This window comes from Ursus americanus, chromosome 18 (genome assembly GCF_024610735.1).
Source record: "Ursus americanus isolate L20-20 chromosome 18, mUrsAme1.1.p, whole genome shotgun sequence".
NCBI classification, from domain to species: Eukaryota; Metazoa; Chordata; class Mammalia; order Carnivora; family Ursidae; genus Ursus; species Ursus americanus.
The window spans coordinates 11,389,347-11,403,817 of record NC_142144.1 but is presented as its reverse complement, the minus strand read 5'-3'; the positions used below and the strand labels follow the sequence as shown (position 1 = coordinate 11,403,817).

General features: G+C 56.2%; 1 protein-coding gene across 7 annotated transcripts in view; it reads right to left on the bottom strand.

The window, feature by feature from the left end:
* Nucleotides 1-43: 43 nt before the first annotated feature.
* Nucleotides 44-14,471, bottom strand: part of DENND1A (DENN domain containing 1A) — a 489,116-nt gene continuing 474,688 nt past the window's right edge. For 5 of the 7 annotated variants that reach the window (XM_045790973.2, XM_045790976.2, XM_045790975.2 and 2 more), the window contains 3 exons: nt 7,077-7,205; nt 4,169-4,424; nt 44-3,163 (listed from right to left, as the gene is read on the bottom strand). In XM_045790973.2, the coding sequence (XP_045646929.2) occupies nt 1,961-3,163; nt 4,169-4,424; nt 7,077-7,205 (1,588 nt within the window). In that variant the 3' untranslated portion in view covers nt 44-1,960. The remainder of the gene's footprint in view (nt 3,164-4,168; nt 4,425-7,076; nt 7,206-14,471) is intronic. The other 2 variants (XM_045790978.2, XM_045790979.2) reach the window with 1 other exon arrangement.

Below are 14,471 nucleotides of genomic sequence, written 5' to 3'. Positions count from 1 at the left end.
TCCCCTTCCCCCAGAGCTTCCTCAGGACACAGGGATACCGACCTTCTCCCCAAGAAGATTTTATTGAATGCACACGCAACATTCATCCTTGGGTGCAAATTCAGTCCAGCAAGTGAAGAGACAACAATGCTCCTGGGAACATGGAGGGCTCGCCACCAGCCCCAGCCCAGCCGGGGAGACAGACCACGGGGTGGGCTCTGCTTCCCCGGGGCCCCACCCGTACCTCTCATCTCATACCCTGCCTACGGGGGTGGGGAGGGGAGGTTGCCCTTTCCCGACGGGGCTTAGGGGTCTGCCCAGGATGGGTGGGTGGATCTGGAACCAGTATGGAAACCCCTGAGAGGCCTGGGGGTGCCCATGTGCCCAGACATCACGTGGTTCCCCCCTCCCCTCCAGCAGCCAGAGAGCACTCTGAAGATTGCGAGCCACTTGCCCAAGGGGCCGTGACTGACTTGGGAAGGGGCGCTGTGCTGGGTCAGCAGCTCTTCACACCCCTCATCGGAGAACCTCAGGGCCCGCCCTCCAGGCCTCACAGACCCACACAGGTCCCTCAGACAGGGACAAAGCTCCCTGGGGTTCGAGGGGCCTCCGGGAGCCCCCTTGCCCTGTCAGACACCTCTGAGACTGTGTGTCTGACCACTCACAAATAGGAAATGAGAAATCAGGTCAAAATGCTCACAATTTCCTGCATGTCTCAGAGGGTTGTTTTCTTAAATGGGCCATATTTTAACTCGGTTTATTGAAACTAGTCAATTTTAAGATTCATCAAATCAATAAAGTAAAAAGGAAAAGATAGATAAAAGAAACAATAACAAAACATTTCAACTGAGCTTTGGTGACGTTGGCCTCAGGAATTTCTATGCTACGTGGGCAGGGGAGGGGGTGGCTACTGGCCCTTCTCCCCTCTCCAAGCTGCGAGAAGCCAAGTTTGTCCACTCCGCCAAGACCTGGAGAAGGGCTCAGCGCCCCTGCCCGCTCCTGACCCAGGGAGCCTGGGCAGCTGGGCCTCCTGTATCAGCCTGTGGCATTTAGCTTGTCTTCCCAGTTGGAAATCTGGGTGCCTGCTTCTCAGCTCTGCCCCTGCAAGTCCCAGGCGACAAGAGGCTGAGCCCCATCTGAGTAACACTGGAGACCTGGAGAAACCCGGCGACCAGAGGGAGAGCACAGGACGCTGGCTTGACTCCTCCTAGTGCACTCGATTTACCTGTTGCTGTTCTTCTTTTACAAATCAAGAGTGCTGGTGCTCCCAGCCCCCACACAGGGCTGACTGGGGCTGTGTTTGCCTATCAGAGGGTTCCCAAGGACTTCCCAGCCCCAAATCCCTACCAAGCCAGAAACAACTGAAGGTTGAGGGCTGGGGTGAAGCCTGACGAAAGAAAGAACGAGTGTGTGTATTGCTAGAGAGGGGTTGGAAATGCCCCGCCAGGTAGGTTCTCCTTACTCTGAACTCCTCCACACATGGGTCTGGTGCAGATGCGCTCACGCCAAGGCTACCACGGATGCCTGTGCTGGTCCCGGTGGGGTGCGCAGGGCCACCTTGCAGTTGGGCCAAGAGAACAGGGCTAGGGAGGAGAGGCCTTGTGGAGCCTCGGGGCTCCTGGTGGGAGGTTTCCAGGGGGAAGGCGGATAGGGCTGGGTCTGGGGCAATCATTCGCCCAGCTGACCTCTTTAGTGCAAAACCTAATGAGGGGTGCAGGGGAGGGGGGTGGTGGCAGGGTGGGGTGGGTGCCCAGGGGCTGGGACCATTCCCAGGCCAGAATTGGCACCATTCTCTAGCAGCCAGACCTCAGAGATGGGTGGTGTGTAGGGGAGGAGGGGCGGCAGACAGGGGTCCCATCCCTTCCCACCAGCAGAACCTGGGCAGAAACAGCAGCAGGGGAAGCAGGGCCGGCTAGCCTGGGAGCACAGTGGCTGGAGGCGCAGCGCTTGGCCCCGCTCACCCTCGCTCTCAGCGCCTGGCTCACTCAAAGGTCTCCCACTGCTTCCTGAGCTGCTCTACTGAGCCTGGGGCTGGGGCCGGGGCCGGGCTCACATCTTGCTTGGTTTTCCGTAACAAATCCTCAAAGGGGTCTCTGGCCTCTCGAGGAGCAGAGGGCTGCAGCGCGGGCTCCAGGCCCTGTGGGGGTCTGGGAGGAAGGAGCGGGGGGTCTCCGGGCCTCAGGGCCAGCCCCTGCTTGGCCTCAGCAGCCCTGGCACTTGAGCGGGCCAGGGGCAACGTTCGGATCCTTGAAGGGGCGACCATTGGGGGGCCCAGGGGCTGCAAGGGACTCGTGTGGGCCCCCATGGGCATCTGGCCAAAGAGGTTAGGCATGGAGAGGGCAGACAGGTTGGGCTGAGATCTGTGTGGGACACAGAAGCCAGAATTGGACAGCAGGAGGCTGGGGGCAAAAGCTGGCCCCAGGGAAGCAGGAGGGGCCCCAAAAGGCCCGGCTGGTGCGGAGACCAGGGGCATGGCAGGCAGTGCTGCGGGCACAGATGAGATGAAGGGATTGAGTGATGGCTGTGGAAATGGGGTGGAGGTCCCTGCTGGGGGGAAGCTGAACTGGGGAGTGAATGAAGCGGCTACATTTGGGGCTGAAGGGCCCGGTGGAAGAGCGCTGCCTGACCAGGCTGTGTTAAGTGGGTCCAGGAGGGCTAGTAGGGCATCACTGCCTGTGCTTGTGGCCCCGGGGGCCAGGCTGAGCGGCTGGAGCAGTTCGGTGGGTCCTTGGGGGGCAGCACTGGGGAGGAGCCCAGGGAACGGGGCTGGGCTCAGGGGAGCTCGCCTTTCCCGCTCAGCCTGTAGCTGCTCTGAGAAGTCCCCGAGGGCCGCAGCATTGGCAGCCTGAAGTTTGGCCGGGCGGGCGGTGGGGGGCGGAGGCACGATGCCCAGCTCTGGGGTCTTCCTGCCCTGGGGCCGGGGAATGGTGATGCTCCCTGGAGTGGGGGTAGGCGCCTCCTCCTTGTCACTGGGGTTCAGGATGCTGTCCTGGGTTGGCAGCATGCGGGGCAGAGCCAAGGAGTTCCCAAGCAGGGCTGAGGGCTTCTCGGGGGAGGCGGCCAGGGGCTTGCTGGGGATGGCCATGTCGTCCTGGCCCAGGCTCCAGAGCTTGTTGTAAGGGTGGGTGAGCTTCAAGGCCACCGGCATCCCGCGGCTCCTGTCGCTCCTGCTCAGGTCCAGCCTCTGTGGGAGAGAACGAGGGAGGCAGTGACCAGAGACTGACCCGCACAGACTCGAAGGCAGCAAGTCCCCGGCCCCAGGCCCCTCCCGTTGCTGGACTCCGGGCGTGTGGCTGATCGGTTCCCTGGGACTCAGGGCAGCTGGGGGCTGGGCCCAGGTCACCGGCAGAGAGCCCGGGTCTGTCCAGATGCCAAGCCCAGGCTCTCTTCACTATTTTCCTCACTTTCCAGACTCCATGCCGGGCTTTTTTCTCACTGTGCAGAGGGATTCCAGAAAAAGCCCTTGTCCTTTTACGTCGGTGTTGCCAAGCAGTTTTAGGAAAATGCCTCCATTATTGACCATCTATTGGCCAGGCCTTTTTCACTCTTCAAAGCATGTGGGCACTTTTAATCACCTGTGAGCTCAAGGACGAGTGAGGCATGGGTTCCCCTGGCAGGGAAACAGGACTGGGTTCCTGTCCGGCTCTGCCACTCACAAGCGACGCAACCTGGGCGTCAGCAGCAGGGAACGCTAACTCCCAGCGGGAGGGCGCGCAAGAATCACATGAATCACGGTGCCCACGGGAGCTTTGGGAATCCCACAGACCCCGCGACTCCGTCAGCAGCCTCCACTTGCAAGTGGGGAAACAGGCACAGAGAAGGAATGTGACAGATTGCAAGTCGCAACGGATCAGTGGTCCCACGCAAATAATCCAGAACCCAGGAATTTTGAGGCCGAGGCTGTCCGAGGAGACTTGGTCCTGGGGGGGGGGGGGCGGAGCAGCAGCACGCCTCTGTCTGACACGCACACGGAAGTGAGGGGCCGATTTCCGCCAGGTGTAACATTCCTAAGTGATCACTGGCGCTGGCCTGCCCGGTGGGTTTACAGGCAGAACGACCCCGAGCATGGGCTGAAGACCCTGGGAAAGTCGCTGCTTCTCCCCCGGTCTCCTTCACTGTCACATGGGGGTACCTGCCTCGTGTGGACAGTAGCAGCCCTGGCAGGTACCCGCCCCTGCTGGCATCATACCTGATAGTCGAAGGTTCCCGGTTGCTCCCTCAGGTCTTTGGGGGTCCGAAGGTCCTCCAGGCTCTTGGCCTGGCCCAGTGGTTGCAGTGGGACCTCCATGTCCAGGTTGCTGAAGACGTCTTCCAGAAGATCGATGCTGGCAGCCCGGTCAGGCGGAGCGGGGGCAGGGCCCGTGGGCTCCCGCACTCGCTGTTCTGGACTCTCTGCCTCGTCGCCTGCGCTGTCTGACTCCTTGAGTGTCCGGTACGGCTGAGGCCTGGGGCGGGGAGGGGCAGAGCAGGCTGATTCTCCCACCCGGAGCCTCCACAGGACGCGCAAGCAACCCCCACCCCCGGAACTTCCAGGCCTTGAGGAGTACGCCTACGAGCCTTGGGGATAGGACAGTGTCCTGGGGTCCCTGCGAGTGCTGGAGTCTGGGCAGTGGCACTCTGCCAGACCTGAGGCTGAATGTGGGTTCTACTGCTCACTGTGGGACTGATTTGCACTGGGGGATCCACTTAGTTCCCCCAAAAACCACAGGACACACCATATAACTGGCTAGTGGACTTGCAGGCCATCCAGACAAGGCATGAGGAACAGGACATGACTGAAAAGGGAGGAGGCAGCTCATTCTGGAGCCCGTTCTGTACTCCCACCATCCTGTGGCTCATAGGGAACTGAGCTGGGGAAAGTCTCGCCAGGGCAACTGCCCCGGGTGGCTCAGGACCCCCAGTGGGAACTGTGAGGGTCTCAGCCTGCGCTCACCTGTTCTAGCTCTGGTCTTACCATCTCTTGCTATGGGACTTGGGAAAGTCTCTTAACCTCTCTGAACCTCAGCCTCTCCGCCATTCCAGAGTGCACCTCCCTTGCAGGTGGGGGTGGTAATTATGTGACCCGACTAACAGAAGCTGTCAACAGCATTCTGTACCTTTGACCCAGGCATGGGTGATAAAAGGTTTCTCTTACTCTCCTTTCTCACAAGCCTGAGCCCCAGGGCACCACTGGGTACGTGGAGAATGGTGCCTGGATCAACCCTGACTCTAGTAAAGGTTGGGGTTGGCTCAGCCCATGTCCCAGCAGACTGACCATGCCTCTGGTAAAGTGGGGGAAGGGCGCCCCCTGCTGGTCCCAAAGGCCCACGTGCAGGAACCAGGACAGGGAACACCCAACAGAGTGGAGGGCGCAGCGAACAGACCCAGACCGGACCTTGGTAAGGACTCCATCAGCCTTCATTATCTCACTCAAGTTCAGAGAGGCTAAGTAACTCACCCTATGCCACACAGCAAAAGGTAGCCATGGACACCAAGTATGAGAGACTTCAAAAGTCCCCACTTCCTCTAAGCCATCTGACCAAGGAATTAAAGACCTTTGAACCAAGTATGAACACAATGAAGGGGATAAAGAAAAGTCAGTGTGCTCCTTACACTTAAGGAAGGAAATGTATTCTTTAAAAAGAAACCATTTTATTTTGACTTAAGATGGGTGGGGTTTTTTTTTTTTGGTTTTTTTTTTTTTTTTTTGCTTTTCCTGTGTAATTTGTTTTTATTTGACTCTAGTATAGTTAACATATGGGCCACTTCCTTTTTAATCACACGCACACAAAAGCCTATACTTTTCATAGGGCCTGGCTAAGGGAGTGAGCGTTATTCACTATTTAAATAATTAAGGCCTCAATGAATTAAAAAAAAGAGTGAGGAGACCCCCTGGACTCTGATGGGGAGTCCTTGGATGTCACCGGGGCAGAGCGTTTTTACCCACAAGGTGATTTTGAGTTGACACATGGATGAACATTTCTTATTCCAATGATTCTACCTTTATTTTAACTAATAGTAGAAATGATAATTGATACATTAGGCCAATAATATCGAGATATTATTACTTAGGACAAAGTTAACTTATTGAAGTTTTAACAGAAAAATTTTAAAGGAAGATTCAATGTACAGAGAAGGTGGCATGTGAACTCGGGCACCACTGACTTAGGCCACCACTTTCTAAGTGAGGAGATCAGGAGAGGGCTGACGCCTGGGCTCTTAGGTGAGCTGGTGGCAGAAAGGGCCAGAACCCTCCTACCCCTGGGGGGCAATGGCAGGAGCAGAGCTGGGGGGCGGGTTATCAGGTGCCCTGAGGAACCCAGAGGCCCAGGCCAAGGGAGGGGAACTGGGAGGGGGATGGAGGGAAGAAGCCCCTCTTCTAGGAGATGGTGGTTGTGGGCCCCGTGGGTGTTCAGCAAAGGGCAGCGCTCTTCCCTCAAAGGCTCCCATCAGAGACACTTCAGCTTTGTTAATAACCACGGACAAAAGTGGTCCCTTCACTCAACCCCAGCCCCGAAAAACTTGTGGGTGGAGGGGCGAGAACTGGTGAAGGAAGGGAAACTGATAAAGCTTAACACTGGGGGGGGGGGGGTACTGGGTTGTGGATGAACCTTCTTTTTAATTAGTATGAGGCTCAGGCTCTAAACAATAATAAAAATTACCTTACGGTCAGGCAGATAAGGAAAACACCTGGATCTGTCAGCAATAATAGACACGTTCCATATCAATACTTTTTTTTTTTTTAAAGCTTAAAATCTGACCCTCCATCTCCATAGTTTTTGGAGATGTGCTGAAATAAGAGGACTCGGGCATCAACAACCACTTCCTTTAACAGTCAGGTGCACTCTCCTGGGTAAGGGACAGGGATGCACACTCCCATCTCACACCTGTAGGCCCTGCCACTCCCGTCCCTTTACTCCTCACCACAGAGCCTGCGGGGCCTGGCAGAATGAACGTCCTGGGCACTCACCCCAAGAGCTGGCATGGGGCACCGGAAGGCAGCAGCTCCAGACAGCCCTCCCCACGCACAAGGGCAAGCAGCAACGGCCCCCCTCCCCCACGCGGCCCAGGAGAATCACCAAGCTGAGCTCAGAGAAATGGAAGAAGGAAGGAGAGACCATTCAAAGGGGGCGGAGAAGAAAAAGCTTTCGGTGAAGCCAGAGCTCGGGCCCTCTTCCCGCTGGCATTCATCGTCAGAGGAGTCTTCGGACAGGAAGACCGCATAGTGTCGCAAGGGCTTTACTAGGCTGGGGCAGAGGAAGACAAGAGAGAAGAGGCAGTTAGGAGGCACCCTCGGAACTCCACGTGACGGGGTGGGAGGGGGGCCTCTGGGCTCAGCACCTGGCCCTGGCCTCCCTCGGCCACCCTGAGGTATAGGCTCCCTGGAGAAGGCCAGAGGGCCTGCGAGGCCTGACGGGCCCCGAGGTGAGGCAGCTGGTCCCAAACAGGAAAGAAACCGAGAGTGCCGTAGGTGTCGAGAGCCTTAAACGTGTGATCCAGTCACCTATGACCTCCTACCTTCCACTTCCCTTTAGATAACGTGTGATCCAGTCACCTATGACCTCCTACCTTCCACTTCCCTTTAGATAACCCTAAACACAGCAAAGAATGATGCACGAAGATGTTCATCGCTGCTATGTTTATAATATGAAAACATGGCACATGCTACATTTCCAGCACTAGGAGGCTGGTGAATGACAGTTCACTTGACTGAAGTAGCCGCCCATTAACTACGACGTTTATAAAAGAGAAAAATCTCAACACCAGGACGCAGAACTGTAATTATACTCCATTCTCTCTCCCCTACTTGTGGGAAAAAGCAGAGAAAAAAGACTGGAAAGGGCTGTACATACATGTCGACAAAAGCTAGCGGGCTTAGGGGTGACTTCCCCCCACTCTGCCCCTTCTCATTTTTCTGTGTCTTCTACACTTTCTACAATGTGCATATGGACTTCAATAATCAGGAAAACATAAAAATAGAAAGTTAAAGAAGAAAGTGAGCCCCGTGGAGGGGCTCTGGCTAGAAGGCCCTCTTCTGATTAGCGGCTGCTCTCTGGAGTCTCTCTCACACGCCTCTTCAGAGAGTCTTTTTCATCTGTGATGTGGAAATTAAATATTCATTGTTATAAAAAATACATCTCCCTTGTCAGCCACCTGTGAGCTCTACCTCTATAAACAAACACCGCGCAGCCCCGAGAAAGTCCGCGCGGCCGCCATGAATTATACACCGGCCAGGGCCCCTGAGCGGCGCGGGCTTGGGAGAGGGGCGCCGGACCGGCAAGCTCGGGTCACATCTGGCCCCCCACTGTTTGGGCCCGCACACCGGGCTGGGCAGGCCCCAAGGATCCGCCGGGGGCAGTGGTGAAGTTCGTGAGAGGATGGGGCAGGAAGTGTAGGGGTGCCCAAGTGGGGGGCAGTCTCCTCTCTCACCACCCCCAGGCAGAGCGGGCTCCTTTCTCTGCTTTCCGACGCGATTCCATCCAGGTTTCATGTCATGAAAGGCCACCATGTCTGAAAGAGTGAATGGCAACCACACTGGAGGGTGGTGAGGGACCAGGAGAGTGGGCTGTGCTGTCATCTGCCATCACGGGTGCTAAGCCAGCTGTCGCCAGGAATATGCTAGTCTTTTATAAGTAGAACCAGGGCTGGCTCCCAGCGCTGCGGAGCTCCCTGGCACATGCCAGCCTAGACCCTTCATTCCTGTGTCATCCCTGGAAGGTAGGCAGGCTAAGAGCTTTGTCCTCATAATACTGAAGTGGAGACCGAGGCTCAGAGTGGGAAGCCACTTGGCCAGGGTCGCACACAGGCATAGGGAGGAGGCAGGTCACTGGGCTCCTCTCCTTGCCCAGGCCGCCTACCTTGATGGTAGGGCCTGGGCTCTTCCTGGACCACAGAGAGCATCGGCTTAGGTGGAGTGGTCTCCTCCGGACTCAGGAGAGAGGGCAGGAAAACATGACTCACAGAACAGGGCCGCCAGGCTCCTGCCACACCCCCTGGGACAGAAAACACGGCGCAGCCGAAGGGCCCCTCTGCACAGCCACTGGAACCCTGCTGAGAATCACAGACCCAACCTTGTCACTCTCCCTGCACATCCACGGCTCCAAATAGCGATGTCGACGGAGTTGGCTGTGTGGTGAGTACCCATTAAGTGTTAGGAACAATAATGTTCAGACATTCACAGAATGATTTACTCAACTGCTTAAAAGTTAGGGGGATGCACTCACTTCGAGCACTGGACGGCTCTCCTGGGCAGGTGAGGAGGTGAGGAGGGGTGGAGGAGTGGACAGGTACCCTGGCCTCAGACTCCCCTCTGGGGAGCTTGTGGAATATGCTGGGTGGGCAGGGGTGAAGGCTGCGGAGAGGCAGTGCCAGGTCCAAGCTCCATGCAGGGTAGACACCGTGCTGTACGCCTAGCGCTGTCCACCTCTGTAGCCTCCTCCTGCCCTCCCCGACACACCCTACAGACCTCCGGTCGTCTCCGCCTCAGGCACTGACTGCTCTCCGGTCTGAAGACTGGCTCACTTGGCGCTCTAGAAAGCCTTCCTGGAATTCCCGGCGGGAGTGCTCCCCCTAGAGGGAGTCCGCTTCCCCTTGGGCTGCGTGTTGTAGCACTTCATCGATATCATTTACCTCTTGCAGTTCTGAGTGCAGCTCCTCGAGGGCAGGGGCCTGGCTCATCCTTCTCTTTATCCCCACCTGTGGCACAACATTAGTGCAATGGGGGTTTGCAGTCACGGGAAGGGAAGCCAGTGTGTGGGGGAGACGGGGCAAGCCCCACCCGTCGCACCCATCTTTCTGGAGCCCCAGCACGGCACCTGTCCCTTCCGTCAGCTTCTGGCTGCAGTACGAAAGTGTCCTCCGAGGTGCTGAGACCGTAGAACAGGACCACATCTGGGGGTGAGGGTGTTAGGTGTAGAGGAACAGGCAGGAGTCTCGGGGAAAACGTTTGAAGTAACATCCGCTGTGCCAGGGGCTTCACACAGGTGACTTCCACCCCTCCCAACAGCCCAGCTGAAGGCTTCCCTGCACTGACTTCACAGAGAATGAGCCTGTCATTAGTCCATCCATCCATCTGTCCATCCATCCACACTCCCGAGCGAGAGGTGCTTGTTGGGAGCAGACCAGTGCTGGCCGAGCCCCGGGAATCACCGTGAGGGAGAGAGATGTGACCATATGCCCTGGCCAGGAAGCGACAAGCAGGGATTCCAGGCCAGGGCCCTCGCTTTCCTGTTAGCCGGGCTGGTGGTAGACGTGCACGAGGGGGATGCGCACCCCTGCTTGAGTCAAACTCCATGAAGCTCTTTGGTGTCCCTTGAATCCATCTTGAACGCCCTTCCGACACCCCTGCAAGCAGCATGCTCTCCTCCTCTGGCTTTGACGAGGAAGCAGAGATCACAGCTCGGCACAGCAGCTGAACGCCACTAAACCTGCTGGGAATGTCTGGATTCACGCAAGAGCAAAGAGCCTTTGTGCTGGACTGGACCTTGGCTTCCTCAAACCAGGCTGCTGTGGTCTGCAGCCCTGTCAAATCCAGTGCCTGACCACGCTGGTGTGACGGCCTGGGGGGCGAGAGGGGGAGGAGGGAACCTCACCTAAGAGCTCACAAACCACTCTCTCTCTCGGGTCAGCTCTCCTGGCCAGGCCAGGCGGGTTGGGCGGTGGCTTCAAGAAGCCCGGGGTCTCTTGAGAATGACAGTGAACCTTGCCGGGTGGTCTGGTCAGCTCAGCGGTTTTTCAGGCATTGGGTCACATGGACGACGATGATGATACCAGCAGTACTTACAAGTGTTCGGCTAAGTGCGACCTGTACCGTTTCTCATTAATTCCTTATCCCGTCCTCCCTTTGCAGATAGAGAAGCCAAGGCTCCGAGAGGGGTAGTCAGTCGCCCAGTGTCACACAGAAGGCATCGGCAGGGCCAGGAACCTGGATCTGCCTGACTTGAAACCACTTTGTGGTCCTGCCTCTTCAGTTCTGTGGATCCGAAACAATGAAATAAGGGGTAGGGTGTTCCCCCTTCTACTTTTAATAAAAAGTGAGATTTCAAAATAAGCTTATTTAAATTCAGCTGCTCATGTCCTCCTATGAAACATACAGTCAGATATTTGTCAGAGATAAAGGATGAATCGTTGAAAATGTCCAGGTTTAAATTTTTTATTAGCTTAAGGCAGAATATGAGGGAAAAAAAAAAAGTGTACCTCTTCCCTCATTAACCCAATTCAGCTACTACCCTGCAGTCTGCCACCCACCACTCGCCTGGATTTTCTTACACACAAAGAGCTGTCTGTGAAAAGGCAGGTCGTGGTGAACCTGGCTACCCAGCGAGGGCTGCCAGAGTCTTGGCGAGGAAGAAAGGCCCGCTGTCCATCACCATTCAGACCCCATCGTCTCCCACGGCTGCTCCCGCCTCTGCCCACCTCATCTCGGCTCGGAGTTCCCATGCAGATGACTTCCCGAACCCTTTCTAATGTTTGGTTTAACGTGTCGCCGGTTAGCGCGCGCATGTGACAGTGGTGACAGGCGCGGCTGTTCCTTTTTAAATACCATGTCAGAGACACGGCGTCAGGAAGCAGGGACGTGCTCTGTGGCTCTCCGCCGTGCCGGGATCGCATGGGCTTATTTTTTAATGAGGAAGATCTGCATCTCGAGAGTTTTTTTCATGTGTCACATCGCGTGGACAAATCAGCAGCACATCACGCTGGCCCAAAATGAAATGCTGACAAATGTAGATATTTCAAATTTAATTGACATTTAAATGTACTTGAGATAAAGAAGGGAAATATCAGCAAGGACTTGGTCTCCGGAGGTAACGAGGGGAGCTGGTGATCATTTTTAAAGGATCATTTCACTCCAGCACAAAGGATCTTTACTTGGTAAATGTCTTGGCTGCTCTGGCATCCTTTAAAGATGAGGCTCCCGTTGGGCTGATGAGTGGGGACAGGCCCCAGGACAAGGCCAGTCCTGCTGGCCCAGTGGACGCCAGTCCATCCAGCTTTCCAACCATCCCCCACTTCCCAGCCAGATGACCTCGGGAAAGTCATTTTATACCTTTCTGCACCTCAATTTCTTAGCTCTAAGATGGGGCTTCTACAGCCCTCTTGACAGTGTTATCACAAAGTTGAGTGAAATTATTCAGAAAGGGCTCTGCCTAATGCCCAGCACGCAGTACATATTCAATTACTACCCACACACCACGTTCGCCTGCCAACAAATAGATTCTGGGCATTTTCATCCCGTGCAGGGTCTTCCCTAGGTGTTCAAGGATGAATATAAGGTGGGTCCTGCCTTCAAAGCCCTTCCAGGTCAAGGTTAGTGGTCCCCAGCTGGGCCTATCCTAGCACATCAGAACCACCGAGAGAACCCGTCCGGGGATCTGGCTATACCATCTCTCCATCACCGTAACAGGGCCAGGACTCCAGACCATGCCTGAGCATGCACCAGGTGAAAACAACAGAACAGGGCTCTGAAGCAAGTCAGGCTGGTCTCTGGGGGAAACCAGCCGCAAGACCCACAGGGGGAAACTGGAGCTTCACCGGGGCTATCCTCTGTGTGACCCAGGCTAACGGGTAAGATCATTCTCAGGGAGGAAGAGGAGACAGACACGGAACCTGCTGGACACTGGATCTTTCCACTCTGTTGTATGTGAGTCTCTAAAACAATAAGAGAGAATCACTGCTGTCATGAGTCATGGTCACCAGTGAGAGTGTTCCTCCTGTCAGGGGACCTGCTCTTATGGGGACGGGTGGGTGTGACATCAGGTTCATCTCACCCCATGGGGACTTGCTCTGCCAGAGGGCAGTGGTGGGGGTATACCTGGCTCAGGGGCTCTTGGATGAGGCTCCACTTGGGAGGTGAGGTAGGAGCTGGGCTTTCAATCATGAATATGGAGGAGGCTGCAGGATGGCCTGGAGGTGTCCCAGGAAGGAGTGGGCACAAGGGGCTTGAGGTCAGGGTGGGAGTTTCAAGAAAAGAGGCTGACAGGGTTGGCAGGGACCAGGTGGTGGGGGGTCTTGAACCTGCACGAGGACTGAGGTGACATGAGAGGTTAGGGGGTGATGGGATGGCTGGGAGGCAGCAGGGGGCCTTCTTGGCTTGGCCCCATCTCTCTCTCTCTCTGATTGGTAATGCCCTTTGCATTTACGATCTTCATTAGTCCATCTGTTTGACTATTTATCAACCTGTAGGCTCATTCATTCACTCCTTCTTTCAAAAAATCACTAGTGTCAATTTCACATGTCCACACCCATGCCCCAGACACCCTGAGAAGTCCTTCCCAGGCCACTGGGGGGACACTCTCCTAGGCAGAGAGGCCCAAACACGGGACAGGGGCTTCACTCCACTGTGCCACTCTTCAGGCTCATTGGTAGAGGGAAGATGGGGGATAGGGACACCTGGGGACACTGTCCATGCTTTTTCTCTCCGGAAGAGAAATTGTGTAGATTGTGAAGAACTGTCCCTCTCCCCGAAGATGGCCTTTGCCTGCCACGAGCCCGAGTCTTCTGCGGGCACCATGGGAGCAGTGGTGGAGGGCAGGGTGTCTGGTGAGAAAGCAGTGGACGTGGGTGTGGGTGCACATTCTGGGTCCAAGGCAGGTCATTCCACCTGCTAGAGCCTTGGTTCCTTCATGGCTGAACAGGCTAAGACACCTGCACCGTGAAGACTTTCGGGGCGTTGGGGAAGTGAACCAAGGTGACCCGTGAAGTGCCGGGCCTGAAACAGGCATGAGAAATGGTGGCATGACGCCTGGAAGAGGGAGGGACTCAGGTGAGGTGGCCAAGCTTTCAGGGGAGGCTGAAACCAGCAAGTCTGGAGGGTGGGGCACCCTCTCTCAGGGCATGCTGAAGGCTTGGTGTCTCAGCTGGCACTAACGCCTCCTGTTGTGACTGCTCCTGGGAGAGGTCCTTCCCTTCGAGCGTCAGGCAAAAGGGGCTGGGGACAGGGAGACCTGGATTTTCCTGGGCTGCTGCACATTCCTGGGGACTCCTTGGCAGTTCCTGCTTTTCCAGTCTGGGTTCAGACTTCACGTCTGGCTCCTGGCGTGGCTTTGTCTCCAGGGCTCAAAACCCACTGTTGGAGAGGGGATGGGGGGACCGAGTTGGGTCAGGGGCCTCTCACATTCCTAATTGGGTCTGGGACCTTCTGCTCTGGTGTTTGGACTCCTGGCTGCTCAGGGAGTGGATCCTGGCAGGCTGCCAGTGAGTAGGACCTAGATAGCTGTCCCCACCCCTGGGGCCCAGGGCCAGCTGGCATCTTGGACACTTGCTCCTGGGGCTGATGGCAGTTTCTGGCTCTTAGATGGCCCCGGGCAGGAGAGGTGCTGGCAGCCTCATAGTCCCATCCCAATCCCACCTGGCACGCAGTAGGTGCTCTTCACACATTTATGGTTAACACTCATCCCTTCCCCATCTCCAGAGTACTGGGCTATAAGATTCGGGCTGCCTTCGCTGATTCCCTTGTTCTTTCATTCAGTACACATCCCTGAGCAGAGGTCTGGGCTGGGCTCTGGTCCAGGAGT